The sequence below is a fragment of the Daphnia magna genome, linkage group LG3 (genome assembly GCF_020631705.1).
Source record: "Daphnia magna isolate NIES linkage group LG3, ASM2063170v1.1, whole genome shotgun sequence".
Lineage (NCBI taxonomy): Eukaryota > Metazoa > Arthropoda > Branchiopoda > Diplostraca > Daphniidae > Daphnia > Daphnia magna.
Window position 1 is genome coordinate 12,976,649 of NC_059184.1, and position 19,243 is coordinate 12,995,891.

The following is a 19,243-nucleotide window of genomic DNA, read 5'->3' on the forward strand; positions in this document are numbered from 1 at the left end:
GCGATGTCTAAAATTTGGCAAAAAAAGAAAAAGTGGAAAGATCCTTCTCACTTTTGCCAAAATCCACAAAAAATGACATTTCTTAGAATCCCATGAAAATCACACAAAAATCAGAATTTAACGCTGATTTCGAAAAAGAGCATTCGTTTTCTTAATAAACTAATCGATTTTCAAATAAACGAAACCAAACGTTTCTGTTTATTAAAAGCTAAAAAACTTGGCGCTTAGCGAAACTGAGGAACTCCGCCATTAAACTTCCATTTCCTTAATCCTCTTTCATTAAAAAATCCTTCAAGTTTTCTTAAGATGAATATAAAATTGCTGAAATCTTCCACATAACATTTTTTTTCTATTAAAAAAAATCTGGATAGCTACCACCGACACGAGAGGAGAAGATAAGATGACAACAGCACACATAGGCATACGATAAACAATCACAGAATTTCGGTAGATTCATGAAAGGGCATAACTAAACCGAGTGTCGTAATGTGGACACGGTTAAGTCAATCCACACGTAAAGCGTGTTCGCTTGAGTCTTGACTAGAAGATTTAAACTGTTTTCATTAAACAATTTAACCATTTAAACGGTTTAACTGACATGGTGACACATTGATCATTCAAAAAGCCAATTGCTAACTTAGGACACTCAGCTGTACGATGAACGCTTAATAAGTAGTTCATAATAGAACTCATGGCCAAGAATCGTGATAATATCCTGGCTATAGTAAGTAGTTACTTAAGCTGAAAAAAGAGTTTATATCTTTGAAAAGGAAGAGATTACAGGGGGCAAGTGGGAGGCCAGTAAAATACGGAGATAACCGTATTTCGTAGGCTAATTTTTACGTGAATTTCACACGATCCCACGATTTTTTTTGTGCATAAGGCGTCCATTATTTTATTCGTGATTGATTTTAGAACCAAAATATTACCCTAACCATAGGTTACTAAAGCTATTGTTGGTGACCGAGTCAACACTTATATGAACGTCATTACTGAATTTCTCTCGGATATTTATTATTGAGCTGTCTGAGTGGTCTACCTTTGATACGTAAGGTGCGTCACCTAACATGGTAGGACTTTGGGGTCCGATCTGTGGATCGGCATCAGCTGGTTGTGCAGTTGCTGTGACCTCTCTTTTAACTGTACTAGGACGACGACGCCCAGCACGCCACGACTCCTCCCCAGCTAGCCAATAAGTCATCATTTCACCTTTACCCTGTGTTTTATAAAAAAGGTAACCTTAATTCAACGATTCGGCTAAAATATCTTTAGAAATTGCTGACCCGAATGGACGTTAATCCACGTTCTTCTATGACGAAGCCGCCCAACCGATCCAAGAGTTCTTTGGTGGCTGCCGATATGTGAATGCGAAGAGCTTGTCCAGTTGATTCCATCCTGGATGCAGTGTTCACCGTATCGCCGAAAAGGCAATAACGCGGCATTTTCAAACCGACTACGCCAGCGACGCACGGACCGGAATGAATACCGATGCGCAATTTCAGCGTTTCTCCAGGTCTATGACGAATGCGAAAATTGCGTATTTCGGAGAGTAGATGAAGGGCCAATGAAGCGATTTCAGCCGCATGGTAGTCACGGTTACGAATGGGCAGCCCACTGGCCACCATGTAAGCATCGCCAATGGTCTCCACTTTGTAAGCATCATAGTTTTCCAATATCGAGTCGAATAAGGTGTAAAGCTCATTGAGAAGACCGACCACCTGTAGCGGCGTGCTCACGGCCGACAGAGATGTGAATCCGACAATGTCACTGAAATAGATGGTCACCGAATCAAAACTTTCCGCCTTAACAGGTTCTCCTCGTTTGAGCGATTCGACCACCGACCTACTCAATTCGTAAAGAAAAATCCAAATTTTATAAATTCTGAGAAACAATGTGAATCGAGTACTAGGCGTTACTTTGGCAACACACTGTGTAAAAGAGCTTCCGTTTTCTTCTTCTCCTCGACCAGTTGATCAGTTCTTTCCTGAACAAGACCTTCTAAATTGTAAGTATACTTCTCGTTCATGATCATAAAGCTATCAAAGATGTTGGGATTCCTGGAAAAAGCATTGAAATGTTTTGACTAATCGTTAATTCTTGTGTTAGCTTCTATGCTTACAATCCAGCTTCCATTTCCTTCAGGCGGCTACGGATGGATTTGAAGTTGGGGCGCATTTCTGGCGTTTCGTGCCAGCAGTCCTGCATACAGCGGATGATGTACTCCTTGCAATTCAACAGGGAAACGGGCGGACGGAAAAACTTGGAAGAGAACCGTTCTGGATGGGCAAGTCTTTCGACTATATCTGTCGAGTTCAAACAATTCCATCAGCATTCGACACCATTCGTTCTTGCAACGCTTATGTAGATCGTTTGTTATTTACCTGTAGGTGACATGGTATCCAACAGGTCACCCCAAGGTCCTTTACGACCGAAAATTTCATAAAGAATGATGCCAAAGGCAAAAACATCGCCTTTCTGGGTCCCCCGCGGCGGAGAATTCGGGTTACGAAACAATTCCGGCGCTTTCCACAAAAGCCGTTTAGCACATTTGGCTTTCTTTTGAGCATCGTTACTGAAAGCTAAAATTAGAAATGCTTAGATTTATTACAATGGTTTTAAAACATTCAATTTCTTTACCTTTGAGTTCATGTAGACCGAAATCGGTGATTTGCAAAACCCATCGCGAGTCGACCAAACAGTTGGAGGATTTCAGGTTACCATGTGACACAATTTCACTTTCGTGAAGGAATATCATTCCCTACACAATGGGAAGTTGTTAGTCACTTATGTTTGATGCCCATTCCGTCTTAAAAACATACCTTAATTAAATCAGTAACGAGAGAGGCGATGAAAAATGTATCCAGTTTGAAATCGGGGTACTTGAGAATGTCCTCCAAACTTCCCCGAGCACAATAAGCTGTCAGGATAGAAACGCTTCCGTTTTCAACGGATACGCCCATAAATGAAACGACATTCTCATGGCGAAGTGCGCTCATTTGTTTCAATTCTTTCCGGACGTTGTTCGTGAAACAGAAGCTTTTCGTACGGATGGTCTTGATAGCCACAACATTGCCTTTGTAGCTACCCGTTCTAGTGTAGAAACGCTTTATGCCCTGGTCACAAACGGACGAATTTTCTTTGCCCGGCAATCCTTTATCTTCATCATTGCTATTATTGTTATTTCGTCCGTGATGGCCAGTCAGGCTCCTAGCGACATAATGGTCCGGCGTGTCAGTGATATCGGCTGGAGACGCGGTAATAATGATTTCGCGAGTGTCCACCTTCCAGAGTAAGCAGGCCAGTTTATACGCATAACAGTAATGCCTATAAAGTGTAACCCCAAAAGAAAACAAAAACTGTAAAAACGATAATTGAGAAAAACCTGGAAACATTCTCACCTGGAGGCAAAGCCGATTGTCACGATAAAAACAACACCGGAAACTGTACAAACAACGCTTCTCCAGTCGGGCGTCGCAAGTCGGACCCACTTTTCCCTCGCAAAACCGCAAGACGATTCCGGAACGGGTGGACCAAATCCAATCCAATCGATTGGACGGCTCGAGTTGAAATACAGAAAGACCTAGTCGCCGACGGCCATAAACACAACAATTAAGAAACTTGCGGTTGCGTTTTATGAATGAGCTTGTATGAGAAAAAAAAAATCCCAATAAACTAAAAGAATGGGAAAATACGGAAACTCACCGGGAAATCTTTAGGAGACATGTTGCCGGTGTTGTACTGGAAATACCCAACAGGTTGCATGACGTAATTCGAGACATCGTACGATGTCGACCCACCGGACCGTTTCCCGTGAAAAGGGAGCATAGAAAAAACCGTGTAATTACCTTCTGCATCACCGTTGGAATCGATGAACACCTAAAAACGAAACAAAGAAAAACCGGGGATGTGAAATCGGATTGTAGCTTTGGCAAGTGTACGCGTTCATACTAACATCATATCCAAGGACCGAATGGTACACACGGCTACGGATGCGTTCCACGATGTTGGTCCCGTTACGAGGGTCATAGCCATCGCGCAGAGATTCCGTCAATGCCTGGGCGTAGAGCATGACGGCGTCATAGGCGTGATAAGCGTAAAAAGGTACTTCGATGTCGTCGAAAATTGTTGGACGATAAGACACGCAAAATGGTGGCCGAGAAGAATACTCTTTCATTTTGGCTAACATTTTCCTGTGATAAAACAAAGTGTTAAGTTTCGTGAAAAATAGCAGTTTATGATGGACTTGCCTGGCATTAGGATTGCGTGGATGGGAAGATGTTACTTTCAAGACTGAACGAAAAGCCTGAATTTCATCTATTGTTTTTACGGATGTTAAGTAAGAATCGAGATGATCTTTAGAACACAAAAAATAAATTCCCTTTTAAAATATCGTTATGTCAAAATATTTGCTATGATGAGTGCCTTACTGCGATTGGTGTATTGGGCATTTGGTTCAGGATTGAATGCAAAATCGTCGATTGAAATGACCATGTAATCACCACTTGCCAGCACTCCTAGCCCGTGGAGAGCTTTGACGAAATGAACGAGAGCTATGTCCTGGCCGATAAAAAGATAGACTACAAAATAGCAATTAACAGACCTGTCTTAGAGAGACCGTCGGTAAAGAAACTTACTCCGCGTACGTTGGAAAGTGCTTTCAGCAATTGTGTTCATCGTTTCCACTTGAGCCGGTGAATGGTCGTCTAGGTAAATCACGTCGATAACTTCAATCCTTTTGTCTCGAGCGGAAACCTGATATCAAGCCAATAAAACTATTTTCCATTTGACAGTATTCGCAAACTAAAGAAGAAATACCTGAATGGCTTCTTTTATCTGGATCCATTCGTTCCTCCTCCCGACAATGATAAGAATCCTGTTCCAGCCGAAATTCTGCAACAAAGCCATTACCGGTTTAGATATTTTGGATGCGAGTGGAATTGTGCGGGCGAATGTGAAGTACGTCTGCGGCATGTCAGATAGCCTCTTTTCCGAGCATTTCTGTACGATATAGACGAAAGATCCAAATTTAAAACGTTTTGATGAGAGTAATAAAACCTTTTGTTGGTCTAAATCTATGACCAATTACACTCGACTTTCAAATTCTTAAACATAAATTATCAATTTCAAATAGGGTAGGAAGAAAATGTTTTTCTATGCTTCTAGATATATACACACGTGCGTGATGATGGGCAGGTTCCAGGCTGCTGCCACCAGAGCTTCGTCTGCGCAATGATGTCCATCGGGTCCGATGAAAGCGATAGTTAAATTGTTGTCTCTCATCTCAGTCATTCGTCGAATGGCCAGTGCCGTTAACCCATCATTCCCTACTATGTACACAAACGTAAACATTGTCTTAACGCTGTTGAAGTATCTGAAATATTGAGTAATTATTGCAGACCTGGATTGCCAATGTCGGCGGCAACGAATTTAAGTCTACGTCCAGGCAACAGATTAGGATCTTTGTTGACTGCTTCAACAGCTAGCGGAATGGCACCAAGCGTCATCTTACTGCTCTGATAAGAGCTTAAGAAGCCAATGGTCAAGGGCACCTTCGGATCGATGGCAGATAGCTCTGTTGGGTTGGTTTGTTGCACGAAGAAAAAATGAGATACAAAAAAGATAATAGGCATCATGATTAGTTACTGTTGTTTGACTGGCACGTCTAGAACTCTGCAATTTGCTACTTACCGGAAGAGATGAGGTAATTTGATTGACTGTAGCCATGCGGAACGATCGGTTTGTGGTTGGTGCTTCTCGGGGCGTCCGGCCATTTCGGATCGATCAAGTGAAAGATGCTCTCGATGTTAGCACAGGATTTGATCGCTGATTTAATGGCCTCGTCGAAACTGATCGAGTTTAAAGGTTCGGTTTTGTTTGCATTAAATTGGAAGGAGGCGATGCTCGGATTGGCTTGGCTGCTGCGAGTCCACAAACCAAGACAGAAGAAGATAACATTTATCATGATTTTTCTCAAAGCTTTAGACGGAAGCAATCTCCTTTTGCCCAGTTCACGTACAAATTGATCTACAAAAGTGCAAATAAAAATACGTAATAAAAATTGTCAAAAAACAAAACTGCAAACTGTCCTGATTCCATAAAAATACTTAAACGTAGACTGTAACTCGTATTATTTCATACTGGCAACTATGAGAGATTTTAAATACGGACCTTCCGCCGCATATTTCTTTCCTGGTCTTTTTTTTTTGTTGTTGTTGTAGCTCATTCCCACTTTCTTTTTCTACAACAATGGCTGCGGATTTGGTGGGTCTTTTTAGAGGGGAGGACGCTTTTTATAGTTACGTGGGAACACACAAAAATAGTACAACAGAAACAAAAGATTTAAAAAAATTGCAGGGGCTGGCGCAACTGGTACCAGAAGGTAGTTGAAATTATGCTAGCGTATTTTATCTTACACGTACACATTCGTCGCATTGCTGCTCTTGTACTACAGTCAACGATCTACATATTGTTGCCAGAAAGTCTGCCAGCGTATCTTTTACACGTGGATTCATAGCGCTCTCATGCCACACAGTCAACGATCTCCAGATTGTTTCCTCCCAGAGCAAGGAAAGGAAAAGGCTCACGGAAAATCTAAAATGTGCATTTACTTTTAAATTTAATTAATAATCATAAAGCGATTTGAGAACAAAAGAGCATGAAGATTGAGAGAACGCCAGGTAACAGATCACAGTTTTACGAGGAATTAAAGTTCGACTGTTATCACAACGAATTAAAGGTATTCTTAACCATATGAATTATTCTAACTAGTGCTAAAAACCGGTAAATAAAATTTTGTTTTCCCCAATCTCAATCAAATAATGATATTATAATTACCGTTATTTAAGAAGACGTGGTTGGTTCCTTACTTTTCTCAGCGCTCAACTTGTCGACAAGGCTCACGTCGAATTGCAGGTGGATAGTCTACGAAAAGAGGACAGAAGATGGGACAATTTTATTGTAAGTCACTCGGTGGCCCTCCGGTGTGCGTTTGAAAGCCAAGCTGGCCAAAAGCGCGTTATATCTAGCTCTTTGTGTTTGGACCATTTGACTTCGCTACGTACCCTCTCCTTGATTTTGTATTTATTTTTATTTTATCAGTTCTCCCCTTCTTCTTTCAGTTCGTCCTCCTCCTCTATTCATAGCCGAAAAGGTAAGCTAGTGGTTATAGTGTCACGCAGTAGGATTATGGTGAGAGGAGGGGGAACAGGAAAAAAAAGGCGTGGATTAAATGCCGCTCTCGCACGTTCTCTGAGACCTCATCCGTTCAAACGTAGATTCCTTGGATGCCTTATGTACGCAACGATCGTCGGCGGCGGATGAATAAAGAAAACGCCTACCATCACGATAGCCCTTTCCCAGCATATTTGCTTTCGCTTGGGTTCGTGTCCTTTCACGTTTAAGACTCAAACTGATATTTAGTGAGCAGTCAAGGCTGTAAAAGAACGCAAATCGTGGGATAATAAAAGAGGAAGACCACCACGAATTGGTAGCGACTAGACAAATGGAACGAAATCGAGACAAACAGCATGATGTGACGATAACAGTGTAACACAGTGTTATTGACAATATATCCCCGAGTTTAATGTCCAGACGCTTACCCAGGAGAAGGAATTTCCAGCCGACGCTAAAAGCTATAGAATAATGGAAGCGTGAGAAATAGCAAATGAACTGGATAAAAACTATTCGAAACATTTCTTTTCCGCAAATTTGTTGAAAGAAGCCAATGCCTTGTATCCAATGGGAACTTTCAATTTTTAACTGGTGCGAGTCATGTTCGATGCGACTGTCATCACTGTTGGGCGAAAGAATTCAGCGACGCCAAAAGGTATTGTCAACTGTTGGCGTGCGAAATTTCTAGACTTTGTCATAATTTTGCACTATTAAATTCTAATTTTTTCACACGCGGATGTTTCTTTCACCGATGGAGGAGGCCATGTCCGCGATCGACTATAAAAACCAGACATCCGTGCAATAGACAAAGCGAAGATTCGTTTAAACATAATTTTAAAGAAGAAAAATGAAATAAAATAATTGAATATTGGCTTAGAAACATGAAATGATCATCGGGAGCTGTTCCTAACTGTTCGATTATCAATAGACCGTAACGTCACACCGGTTACAACATATCAACCCTGTTACGCTGTGTCAGCAAGTCCAATCTCTGCACAGTGCGAAAGACGTTAGTGACCGCAAAATGAAAAAAACCAAGAACATTGCGATGTGACATCAAAAAGGAAGATAAACATTAAATACCTTTATGGTCGATAGGGTCGATCCTCTCCTCAGGTTTCTCACTGCATTTTTCTCCGTCCGACATATCAGAGTAATGTCGTGGAAAACGTTTTAATACACCATCACACCACCCGAACCTCTCAAACATAGAATGTAGTTGAAGTAAAACAGCAGCTGGGCGGATGCGGGCGGCATCAGGCGTGAAACAAAAAGTAAATAGAAAAAAGGGAAATAAATCGTCATTATTTTGAGAAATGGAAAGAGGGTTCAACAGGAAACATTTGTTTACCAAGTATATAGAGTCCAACACACCCCTTGTGTGCTCGACGACCTCCTCTTTTGACCAGGAAATAAGCTCCTGTTAACAAGGCGACTTGAGAAATGCAAATTTGAGCCCAAAAAATCTTCATGTTATGATAATCGATATCTGCGAGCGTATGAATCCGCATCCATTCGGCGTGCGCTTTTATTTACGAGACGGTGTAACCGCACTCATAAATTATACCGACGAGGCGGGATTTTGAAGTTGAAAATAGTTAATAAATCACATCTAGTTAAACCTCTCAATCCGACATCACAAATTTTTGTTGACTGGTTTTCAGCTTTGTGTGTGCACTTGAATTTGCACGTCCCATCGTTAAATGAATTGCTGGGACAACCGATTTCCTCGCCACCGCGCAGAATGTAATTTTCAAGGAAAAACTAAAATGTTACAAATAAATAATAATCATTAAAAAATGCATTACTTATCAGGTCGTTGAAGTTCCCTTCCCGATTTCTGGTGCAAACTGGTTATTTCCAGTTTGTTCTTCCCACACGTAAAATGTTTTGAGGTCTGCCTTTCATTCTGTGAGGTAGGTTCTTTCCGCTTTGCAAACCGTGCTGTCTGGGAAAGGTGAGACTGCCCCGTCGCGAGTGCGGTTAAGGTGTCCAAGTACGAATGGTTTACCCAGCAACTGGAAAAGAATTAAATGAATGAAGTTTGTGGCTGCTTTCTGTTCTGTGAAAAATTCGAGCGAACAAAAGTTTTTCTTAGTCTCTGCGCAAAATGTTTCATCTATAAACATAAAATAATTTTTTATTTAACTGTTATTTATTTTGAATTGTCATTTTATTTATGCAAAGACTATGGCCCTGAAGATTGTGATATTGGTTGTCCTCCTACTAAAATTGTCATCCTAAATTTAATGTGGTTTGGTGAAGAGTTCACATGGATAATCACAGAGAAGACATAAAATAAACTATTCAGCTAAATCACGAAAAAGACAGTTAAATTGAATTTTAAAAGATTTGAGTTTCATGCAAAAAATCACTGCCTCTTCGTGCTCGTAATGAAAGAATTTCAGTCTCACTTGTCAAGAAGTTTTAATGAAAATCTTTTGGAAATACTAAGAATCTACCCCATTTTTACGGAATAGAGTAATAAGTTTAAACGTTAATCATAATTACAGATTCTCATGCGGGAAAACGAAAGATTTCTGTGACCAGAAATCAGGAGGAAAAGTTGGTAATTTTCTCGAATGAGTCTCACACATAAAAATTGCAGATTTATACTATAGAAATCATTTGCTTAACACCAATAACTTCAACTGAACATAATTTCCAAGTACCTGAAGATAAGGATACCTGAAGGGTGACCTTAGCTTCCAGCTGCTTTCTGGCTTTGTCTGCCTACAGCTGTGCTCATTTTAGAACATGTTGGCGTCGCTTTATGAGGTGTCCAGTGTATATGATGTTCCCAAAAACACTCGTATGGTGATAACAAAAAAATCCGTGGCTCGTTTTCTGTCCTGAGTGAACAGATTGCCCTCCATCCGTATTGGCCGCTTTCGTCTGGAATATACAAAAAAAAATAAAAATAAAACATTAGTTTGGAAATAGATGTAGATTTTAAAGCGAGTGGAACGACTAGTTGCGGCATCAAATGGAATAACTGTTTTTCTGCCGCCCTCAGTGAGGTAAAAAGAAATTGAGATTACTAAAATATTGAAGAAAAAAAAAAATGAAACCGAGGAATCACGTAATCTGAGTGCAGCCAACTGGGACAGTTTAATCGACGATGGCGCAATCGAACGACCCAGCTGGTCATTGTGTGACCAAAGTCGGAAGGTGGTTACCACCATACACTAAGTCAAGGTTGCAGACCCACCAGTTACATAAGAAGTATTTAATGTCTTTGAAAATTATTTTAACAGTAATTCTTTAAAAAATAAATAAAAGTTATACCTCCGCCTTCCTGCTGCTGTGTGCCGTCCTGGTTCCTGTGACCTTAACAAACTTTTTTCTCGGAGTCCAACCACAGACGTTGCGTCCGATTACTTTGATTCGAGGCTGGGTAATTGAACATTAAAAAGAAAACTCGGCTGCTGATTAGCGTTACAAACTCCCTCCTCTCCAACAGCTGTTGTTTTAGTTTCAGGTAGAAGAATTGCTGGCAGCCAACCAAAAGAAAATAAGAATTGACTTCAATTTTCTCTAAACAAGCGTGAAATTTCGTTAGATAAAGACTTTTCTTTTCGATTATAGTGCACAAAGTGCAGACATTTCCCTTAAATTCTCGAGCTGAACTGATGAGTAACTGTTGGCTTGCCGTGCAACTTCACAATACCAGTTTTGTTTGCCATGTTAAGCTTACTACAATGAGCAAAAAGCAGCAAATTCACATTGCTACCGCAATTCTTTTTGGTAGCCAGACACGATAAGGCCACACCCCCGTTAATGGTCACAGACATTATCTTGAACTGTCTGGAGAGCAGCCGGGGTAGTCTGTGATGGTTCCGAGTACTTTAGGTCCCCCAATATTACGTGTGAATAGCCGATTAGGACATGGCCGGCCGATCAAGCGTGTTATCCATGTCCAGAGTACACGTAATCACAGATGTATGTGTACTCAAAGTCTACGTCTGGAATTCGCGAACATATTGAGTACACCCGACGAGAAAAGCAATGAAATTCTCGTTTTAAGACTTCGAACTGATTTGACCGGAAATTTTTTTGTTCGTCATCTTTCGTCTCACAATAAAACTGGAATATTCCAATTTGCCTCCGTCAGTATCTTTCATCGATTTCTGTCATTACAAATGACTAGCACAAGCAAAACGTTTCATACTTTGTCTTTGGCTTTTGCCTCTGTTATTATTGGATCGATTGAATTTGTTTCAGTTAAAATACCTTTCTTGATAATTACGTAAACTGGACGCCACTGGTAGGGGTAACAAACTGGCACCGGAAATTTTTGGAGGAATTGAATTCTGGGCATACGTAACGATTGAAATTCGCGTACAATTTCTTCGTCGAGACTTTGCGTAGAAATCGTATCAGTTTTCAAGTAGACTGATGGCATACTTAGCTGCAGTGTTTTTAGCGATGCGGGTATTTCTACCCACCGCTTTATACAATCGCCCATTGTTCATAATTTCCACTCCTACACAAATACGACCGTCTGGCAGTTTTCCGAGGCTTCTATAATTAAAAAAAGAAACGAAAATAATTCAATCTTGCGTCAGTTGTAATAAAAGATAACAAAAATTTGGTTTTTAGGCCTGCAATGATTACTTGAATTCCACCTTGCCCGGATATTTTTCGTAAAGTTTCCTGATGGGAGATTTCGGAACTGTTCGAGTGCAAGCTTCTGCACAATTCCAATGAAAACAAAATAAAAACTAAGATAGCTTGCAACCAGGTGCGAATCGATAAAACTATTTACCGATTTCGTCACGGACGAATGGATAAAAAATTCGCCAAACCACATCCAAAGACATGTCTGAATCGAGAAAGACGGCGCCGACTAACGACTCGAAAATGTCACCCAACACTTTGGGCACTTCAATGTCTTCGGCCATTGGATCGTCTTTTGTCCCTACCAGGGAAAACTAATAAAACAAAAAATAGCTTTAATCTAAGATTAATCGTAATCGAATCTTCAAAATCGTGGAAACCTCGTCAGGTATGGCGTGGTCACACATTTCCTGCTGTTGAACGAATCTGTCGATCGATTGATGCACGTCGGGAACCATATGCTTTAAAAAACGATGAAATCCATTCCGTACGGCCAAAACGGCGAACGTGACATTATTTACTAGCGCCGATCTCATGTCACTCAGCGCACCGGGCGTGAGTTGAAACAGGCGTGTTTCGTACAGGTATTTAGTAATCAGATAATCTGCAAAATTACAGTAGGTAACGATTACAATGAATAGAAAATAAAAGAAATTTTTAAGATACCAAACACGGCATCGCCTAGAAATTCAAGACGCTGATAGCAACTGGTCATCCGATTGTTATGGTATGAAGCGTGACTGAAGGCTTGAAGCAGATAAAAACGGTTGCGGAAACGGAAGTTGATGCTGCGTTCCAGAGCGTCGAAACCCACAAGATGGTCTTCAAGATGGAGTTCAGCCTGGGGAAAGTCAACTAACAAAGGATGTGGTGTAGAACCACCGAAGGAAAAGGTGCCTTCGCCGGGATCTGGAACATCGACCCCCATCCATCGCATGACCTTTAGTGCTCCTTTTATTCCATGAAGTGTAAGGTAAAGACCGAACAATGCTTCCACCGAGTCCGCTATGGTTTTCTTCCTAATCCTCTGCCATAATTTAACATTCGGTTTCACCAAGCTTTCCTAGGTATCGCAACCATCCTTTAAAGTGCTTCAATTAATTAAAACAAAATTCTAATATAACGTCTTACGTACCACATCGCTGTCTACGTTGTTGGGAAAATAACAGGGTGAGAGCCAATTTTCTTTTGGTAAAAATTTAGTGGCAACCATAAATCGGGGAATCGATTTGCTTTTCCCCAGTTTGAATAAATTTGCATTACACACTTGTTTTATCCGTAAATGGGTCATTTTCCCCTCATGAAAGTGACTTGGGGATTTGCAATAGATGTGAATGCTGGTTGCTAGTTTTAAAATTGAGTCACCGATGACTTCCAAACGCTCCAAATTAAAACCAGCGTTAGCTACCGATCTGAAAAGATAAAATGTAACGTAAATTACATAATTGCGATAAGTCAAATGATATCTCTTTTTCGTACGTGGTAAGTGATTGTAACAGTTCACCCGGAGACGGACCAGTCAAAGTCTTTGTGACAACGTCATCAAAGTGGACATTTTGTACTTCTACAGTGGGTGCAAAATGATCTTCACCATTGACATAATCATTAGTTTTGGACTTCAATTTTTCGACCTTCGTAGAACTCTTGTTTGTCTCCGAAAAGAACAAATCCACGTTCCATAGTGAATGTTTTAAATCCATCTGATCTTCTATAGCGTCTGACCTGTAGCAATTCAAAGCATTTCAAGTCACATTGAAAGTATTATTTTAATTTGCTTTAGAAATTGTTACAGTGTCAAAGGGTTTTGACTGAAACCGTTTTTGTTTCCAAACACATCCTCCTTGACTAATTGGATCTTTGATCCAGAATCGTTGGCAATTCTTTTCGCCACGTCAACTGACGAGTTCACTTTGATTTCAAGAGGCTCCCAGCATGGAACACCTAGGAGCGAACATTAAACTTTATGGAACTATATACAGAAAAACAGGAGTCGTACCTGATTGTAAAAATGACAATTCATGCCCAAGGCCCGTTTCGTTCCGGATTTCTATCCTCAATTCATCAGCCAATAGAAGTGAGTTAAGGCGATAGAATATCGAAGGTATCCAAACACTTTGTCTCCACATAGACGCAGGGAAGCGGTGGACATGGCATAATTCCGGTATAAAATGAATGGCTCCTCTTAGTTTCGTGTCCTTCTCCGTTGCTCCTTTGCGGTTCACGTACCTGACAAAATATTGCAATGCTGTTGTTAGTGATTAGCAGATTTGAAATTATGCTGAAAGTAATTCTACTTGGGCGTCAGGAAATTAAATGATTTAAGCGATTCCTTGGTGACCTCTAGAAGCGATTGTTGGAGATTCCTTATCTGAATGCAATAGCGATCCCGGTAATAGTCAAGGTAAGTAGGAAAGGCTTTATTAGGGAAAGGTGATAATGGCGTTAGGTCGCGGCGAATGGTGTTGACGTAGTAATAACGAGATTTTCCTTTCGCTTGGTTATGCTGAGAAATAACGACTGCATCGCGGTAAACTTGATAAAAATTGCTATCCCCTGACGAATGGTCTTGCCAATCAGGGACTGTGGAGTCCAGTTGGTGACGTATGAAATCCAAATCTATTTGATTGTTTGCTGAATTCATTGGAACAATCACGTAACTGCATTTTTCGCGATTGTACTGTTCATCTTGCGGAAATTCGAGGATTCTTTCGAAGACAAACTGTTGAAAACGATGGCATAGTTCAATATCTACGTCACTCAATGGTTGGTGGTTATGAATTTCTTGAAATCCCACATTAAACTGGCCCGCGGGAGAGAACAGTCCGAACGGGTTGACTGGGGGTAACCTTCGACTCGACAGAAATCCTAAACGTCTTTCAGCATAGTTTGGGTTGAAAACACCTTCTTGCTGAACAGCCGTCGAACTATTCTCCAGTTCGTATGTGATCAAATAAAGGTGGTAAGGAGCCACAAGTTTTTGATCAAAGAGGCTAGCAATTCCTCTAGGATAGAAATCATTTTCTTGCGGATTATTTGAGTCAAAGTTAAAAAAGATGTCATCGTCTTCCTCATCGATGGGAATGCTTTTACTCAGAGGCAACAGGTGCTGGTCATCTAATTCGCCAAGTTTGTGAAGACGTATGCAAGCCTGAAAAGCTACTTCTTGCCTGGCCAAACGTTTTGAAGGCAGTATTTTGCTAATCAATTCCTCTCTCAACGGCGCATTCAGTGGCAATAGTATGCTGCACTGGTAAAGTGGAAATTTGCTCGATGTCCCACGTAGATGATCAACACATTTCGCGTCTAATTCCATCCAGTTATGACGACCAATTTCAAGCATTGTCCAATAAGGAACGAGTGCTGTCGGAGATCCTCCTGACGGCAAAGAAGCGCAATACCTATTCAAGTAATTATGAAAAAAAAAAGTTACATTTCAGGCATCTGTTAAGACAATTTTTTTGGCCGTACCAGTTAAGTAATCCAATAGAACTTAAAAGAGTAATTCGGGGTCCACCGGGTACAGGGCAGTACGGAGGTATTCTAGTCTGCCAGTATTCTTCTATTTGTCGGTCGACGGGCTCCTCTTCCGTCACGCTGGACAGTGTGAGGGAGGACGGGTCAAGCAATGATTGCTCAATGGAGTGGAAACCAGACAACGTGTCTAAGAAATCATCCAATTTGTCTTCCGGTACCATTATTATGTAGAATGCATTCGGCGATCGAGCTCTACCCTTAGATTGAACGTAATCACAATACGTTTTAATTCCTGCGCAATTATTCGTGTACATTAGGTTTGAATGATTGTGTTTTTTCTTGAAAGACGTACCGTCAAAGCGAACCACCAGATTACAGGCTCGAACGTCGACGCCTTCCTCAAGTACGGAAGTGGCCACCAAAAGGTTACAGCTACCATCTCGGAATCCCCGGATAATTTGAGTTTGGCTTTGATTCAAGTGATTGGCTTCCTTCATTTTTCCTTTGGGCTTTCCTGAAGCCTGACCCATCGTAAACAGTGGCGTTAAGTAGGAAAGCTCCGGATCGCATTTACTCGCAGCCTATAACGGTAGGAATTCATCAAGATTGGCAAATAATAAAAAAAAACAATTAAATATTAAATAGTATACTCGAAGTATGTGATACAAAACGTTTGCAGAAGACCGGCGATCGACAAATACAATGCTGCATAGCGGGATGTACCTAGTTATATGGAACGCGTTAAAACGAGGATGTGCACAATGAAATATTTTGAAATATACTAACTGGCCAGATTTTTGAGGGCCGAAGCGGCGCAAAATATCCATCAAGCGCGTAACATGAGGGGTTGTGAAAAGGCGGAGGCGCTCGAGCGGGCTAAGAGAGCCAAAAATTTGTTCGCATACGTTTCTGAAAAGAATTATTACACATACAATAACCCATAAATAAAATGAAGACGGGCTAAACATTACCCTATTTCCTCCAACATATCTAGCACTAACTGAAAGAATCTTCCTTGCTGCAAAACTTTAGTTGATTGAAATCCTAGCCGTTGGATTTCTTTGGTAAAAATTGACACTGTATGATTGGTACCGTATGGACCTATTAATAGATTTAAAAAAAAAAAAAAGAATAGAATAAATATTTTTTTTTTTTATCATTAGGTTACCAAAAATTGTAGTCAGAACTTTGATTTCTCGTATGATATCAATCAGTTCTTCTGGACAGCCTGCATTTGTGTGCAAGTTTTCGCGTAACTGCATTACGCAACCGTCCAACAATTCTTGAATGTGTGACGAAAGCCAGGCTGTCTCGGCATTTGTCTGTGAATATTCACAGATGATTTCTATCGGTTTTGTAGAATATCTAACAAGACGGATGTAAATTCACGTTATAGTTGAACATTAATTCTAATGAGATTTTCTTATATTACCCCTCAATCTTGTGCGGATCCGCTGTACGAATGCAAGCTTTCATGTTGGTTTTCAGCTGGCTTTGAATTTCAGAAAAGAAAACAACCAAACATAAAAAGCTGGTTAACACAATTTAACATTAAGCATTAATCAATAAATGATTACCTGATGATTTTTGACACAGCCCTTGGCTTGCATTTCTCTAGGAAAAGGGCGGCAGTCAGACCCAATATGCGCGGTGCTCTATTTGCTCCGTTGCGCCCGCAGATTTCATTCACTACGGTCAACGCTTGCTTCATGGGCGAGTCTTTAACAGCTCTATGGCACTCGTCGAATACCAACAGAGCGATACTGCCAACTTTAATGAAGCCATGATGTACTGCGTTGACGAACAATTGAGCCGTCATAACCAAAACGTTGTTTTTATCCAACTCTTTTGTCCACCTGCAGATTCATTAAGTTTTAAATGTAACATTATCCGCTAACGTTTATGCTCCAAACCGATCTCCTCTCCATAGATCTACGCCCAATTCGCCGTAATATTCGCCAATTTCCAGGCACGTGTGACGCCGGATGTAGCTGGATTGCTGTTTGGCTAAAACGACAGTTGGTACAAGAAAAATAATACGGCGTCCACCTTCTATCAACGGCCTAGAAAGAAAAAAAAAAAAAAGATGTTATCTATGCAGAAATGAGCGTGATACGATGGAGAGATAAAACTTACTTTTTAACTTGAGCGGCCATGTCTCGTATGAGCAGTACAGCGATCATCGTCTTGCCCGAGCCCGTCGGAAGATACACGACGGTATTTTCACGACACGCATATTTGTACAGTTCCAGCTAAACGAAAGAATTTTACATCGTGAAACTATTAAAAAAACTAAAACAAAAAATTAATTATTTTGTTAGTATTTACTTGGTAATTTCGCGGGCACGGGTTTTCGAACGAGCCCTCCGTTTGTTGATTCGACATTGTTGGAACGTCCGCTGGATTTGTGGTTTTCAAGCAGAGAATTTTTTCGGTTTGGAGAACTACTTTTTTTTACCGATTGTTTTCCACTCACCTTGTACAGTGGATAGGAAACATCTAACTAAAGAATTGTGTTAGCCATCACTTGTGTGTAATAACTTCTATTTTATCTATCCATTCATTATCTCACAGTCAATGTTTTGTTGACACAAAGAGATGGCGAGTCACAGGCTAGCAATGCATTTCTTCGTGAAGATTGTACTTCAACTACTTAGAATCGATAAATACCCATTCAGCAGATTTCGAAATAGTTGGCTATGTACAACCGTAAAAGTAAAAGCCAAATTTAAAATTCCGTCGCGTTAGAAAACACGTTACGTTATTCGGTGCTGATAAGAGTGAATCCATGTTGATGTGCATTACTCGATAAGAGACAAAAGTACTTTCTTGGCTAGTTGTTTGTTAATGCTCTTAATACAATGCGGCCCACATGCACTTAATAATACGCATTTGAATAATTACATAGGTAATCCCTCCGCAATCCGACGCATCATTTAGCAGCTTTTTGCACAATTAACTAAGCACTTAAAATGTGATTACACACGGCGGCAATACCGTAACGGTTTTCGTATCTTATTGTTAAATGGAGGACAGTAAGTAGGGTACTACTTACAGCGCTCAGCAAGCAGAACGGTTAGTCTTCTGACGAAGCAGAACGGTTAGTCGTCTGACGAAGCAGAACCCCCACGAAGACATTTCGCCACCAAAGTTCTCCTTTCATTGGCTGCAGGAGAACGGGGAAATTCGTTATGGTTGTTTTCCAATCTCGGTCTGCTAGAAAAAAGACTAGGGAAACATTGAAGTAAGTGATTAGGAGATTAAACTAACGTTAAAAAGCAAATAGCTTCAACTTATCCGATCGTTTTATTGTGGCCTGTATCGATTCGTTTAAACATTTCATATATTGAAAATTTGGTAAATGAGGCTTTCAAGGCTTTAAATAGGATAGCCTGCTCTTTGATAATAAACAAAACCAACAAAATCAATCCTGTACAATGCTCTCGTTTTAATCTTCTACTGTTGATGAGATCATCGCCATGCTTTCTAGGGAAATTAAAAATGCAACATTACAGTGTCCTAAACTAAGGATAAGTAAAGACTAATAGTAAGCTCACCTTCTCTGACCGTCACGGTGGTCATTCGATGTCGTGTACATGTCTCATTTCACTCCCATTGTCGAATCTTTTATTGAATTTATTTATTGGAATTTCATTGTTTGTTTGTTTGATCAACTCGATGAGATCGACGTACACGTTGCCAACAACATTGACGCTATATCCTCGGGCTTATTGAGCAATTGAGGTGTTTGCTCTTCGGCCCGTGTTAAGGCTTGGATATATGGGCCAAACAATTACGCTATCATTGTGGGAATGGACACGCTTGCATCGTTTTGTCCTCCACTCGGAAGCGTATCGTTTGCGCTGGCACAGTGATATTGTGCTACACGGTAGACATCAATTTGCAACGCAATAAAAATGTTTTAACACGGCACCACTTTTTCCTTTGCAAAAAAAAAAAAAAGTCAAATAAATAACCA

General features: G+C 40.5%; 2 protein-coding genes across 6 annotated transcripts; both read right to left on the minus strand.

Moving 5' to 3' along the window:
* Positions 1 to 329: 329 nt before the first annotated feature.
* Positions 330 to 11,191, minus strand: LOC116918284 (guanylate cyclase 32E). Of its 4 annotated transcripts, none has more exons than XM_045170545.1 (22): positions 10,459 to 11,191; positions 9,843 to 10,065; positions 8,522 to 9,188; positions 8,254 to 8,406; positions 6,835 to 6,921; positions 5,689 to 6,024; positions 5,399 to 5,572; positions 5,176 to 5,324; positions 4,816 to 4,998; positions 4,635 to 4,752; positions 4,428 to 4,577; positions 4,248 to 4,353; positions 3,953 to 4,190; positions 3,703 to 3,876; positions 3,399 to 3,580; positions 2,820 to 3,324; positions 2,638 to 2,758; positions 2,382 to 2,579; positions 2,120 to 2,303; positions 1,917 to 2,057; positions 1,284 to 1,842; positions 330 to 1,216 (listed from the first exon to the last, which is right to left on the minus strand). In XM_045170545.1, the coding sequence occupies exons 6-22, from the start codon at positions 5,960 to 5,962 to the stop codon at positions 926 to 928; spliced, it is 3,747 nt and encodes a 1,248-aa protein (XP_045026480.1). In that variant the 5' UTR covers positions 5,963 to 6,024; positions 6,835 to 6,921; positions 8,254 to 8,406; positions 8,522 to 9,188; positions 9,843 to 10,065; positions 10,459 to 11,191; the 3' UTR covers positions 330 to 925. The 4 variants fall into 4 exon arrangements, with proteins under 4 accessions (XP_045026480.1, XP_045026479.1, XP_045026477.1 ...); XM_045170544.1 differs by having other exon boundaries at positions 1,284 to 1,845; XM_045170542.1 differs by having other exon boundaries at positions 5,176 to 5,327.
* Positions 11,192 to 11,338: 147 nt separating this feature from the next.
* LOC116918282 (endoribonuclease Dicer) lies at positions 11,339 to 19,203 on the minus strand. 2 transcript variants are annotated; one of them, XM_045170540.1, is made up of 22 exons: positions 18,822 to 19,203; positions 17,593 to 18,746; positions 17,401 to 17,516; positions 17,178 to 17,327; positions 16,842 to 17,120; positions 16,697 to 16,756; positions 16,433 to 16,629; positions 16,236 to 16,365; positions 16,051 to 16,173; positions 15,915 to 15,987; positions 15,617 to 15,845; positions 15,259 to 15,556; positions 14,085 to 15,188; positions 13,787 to 14,016; positions 13,581 to 13,731; positions 13,270 to 13,512; positions 12,926 to 13,202; positions 12,457 to 12,853; positions 12,171 to 12,394; positions 11,939 to 12,104; positions 11,788 to 11,863; positions 11,339 to 11,694 (listed from the first exon to the last, which is right to left on the minus strand). In XM_045170540.1, exons 2-22 carry the CDS (start codon positions 17,647 to 17,649, stop codon positions 11,550 to 11,552), a joined length of 4,725 nt encoding a protein of 1,574 aa, XP_045026475.1. In that variant the 5' UTR covers positions 17,650 to 18,746; positions 18,822 to 19,203; the 3' UTR covers positions 11,339 to 11,549. The 2 variants fall into 2 exon arrangements, with proteins under 2 accessions (XP_045026475.1, XP_045026474.1); XM_045170539.1 differs by having other exon boundaries at positions 17,593 to 18,750.
* Between the last annotated feature and the right edge of the window lie 40 nt (positions 19,204 to 19,243).

Excerpts from the sequence above, each read along its gene's own strand:
- LOC116918284 (XM_045170541.1), bottom strand. The coding sequence starts at position 5,962 with ATGATAAATGTTATCTTCTTCTGTCTTGGTTTGTGGACTCGCAGCAGC. Across the intron at positions 5,573-5,688 it reads AAATTACCTCATCTCTTCCG|AGCTATCTGCCATCGATCCG; the intron begins GTAAGTAGCAAA and ends CCAACCCAACAG. Across the intron at positions 1,846-1,916 it reads TTACACAGTGTGTTGCCAAA|TAGGTCGGTGGTCGAATCGC; the intron begins GTAACGCCTAGT and ends TTACGAATTGAG.
- LOC116918282 (XM_045170540.1), bottom strand. The coding sequence starts at position 17,649 with ATGTCGAATCAACAAACGGAGGGCTCGTTCGAAAACCCGTGCCCGCGA. Across the intron at positions 13,732-13,786 it reads ATTGTCATTTTTACAATCAG|GTGTTCCATGCTGGGAGCCT; the intron begins GTACGACTCCTG and ends GTTCGCTCCTAG. Across the intron at positions 11,864-11,938 it reads ATTCGTCCGTGACGAAATCG|AAGCTTGCACTCGAACAGTT; the intron begins GTAAATAGTTTT and ends GGAATTGTGCAG.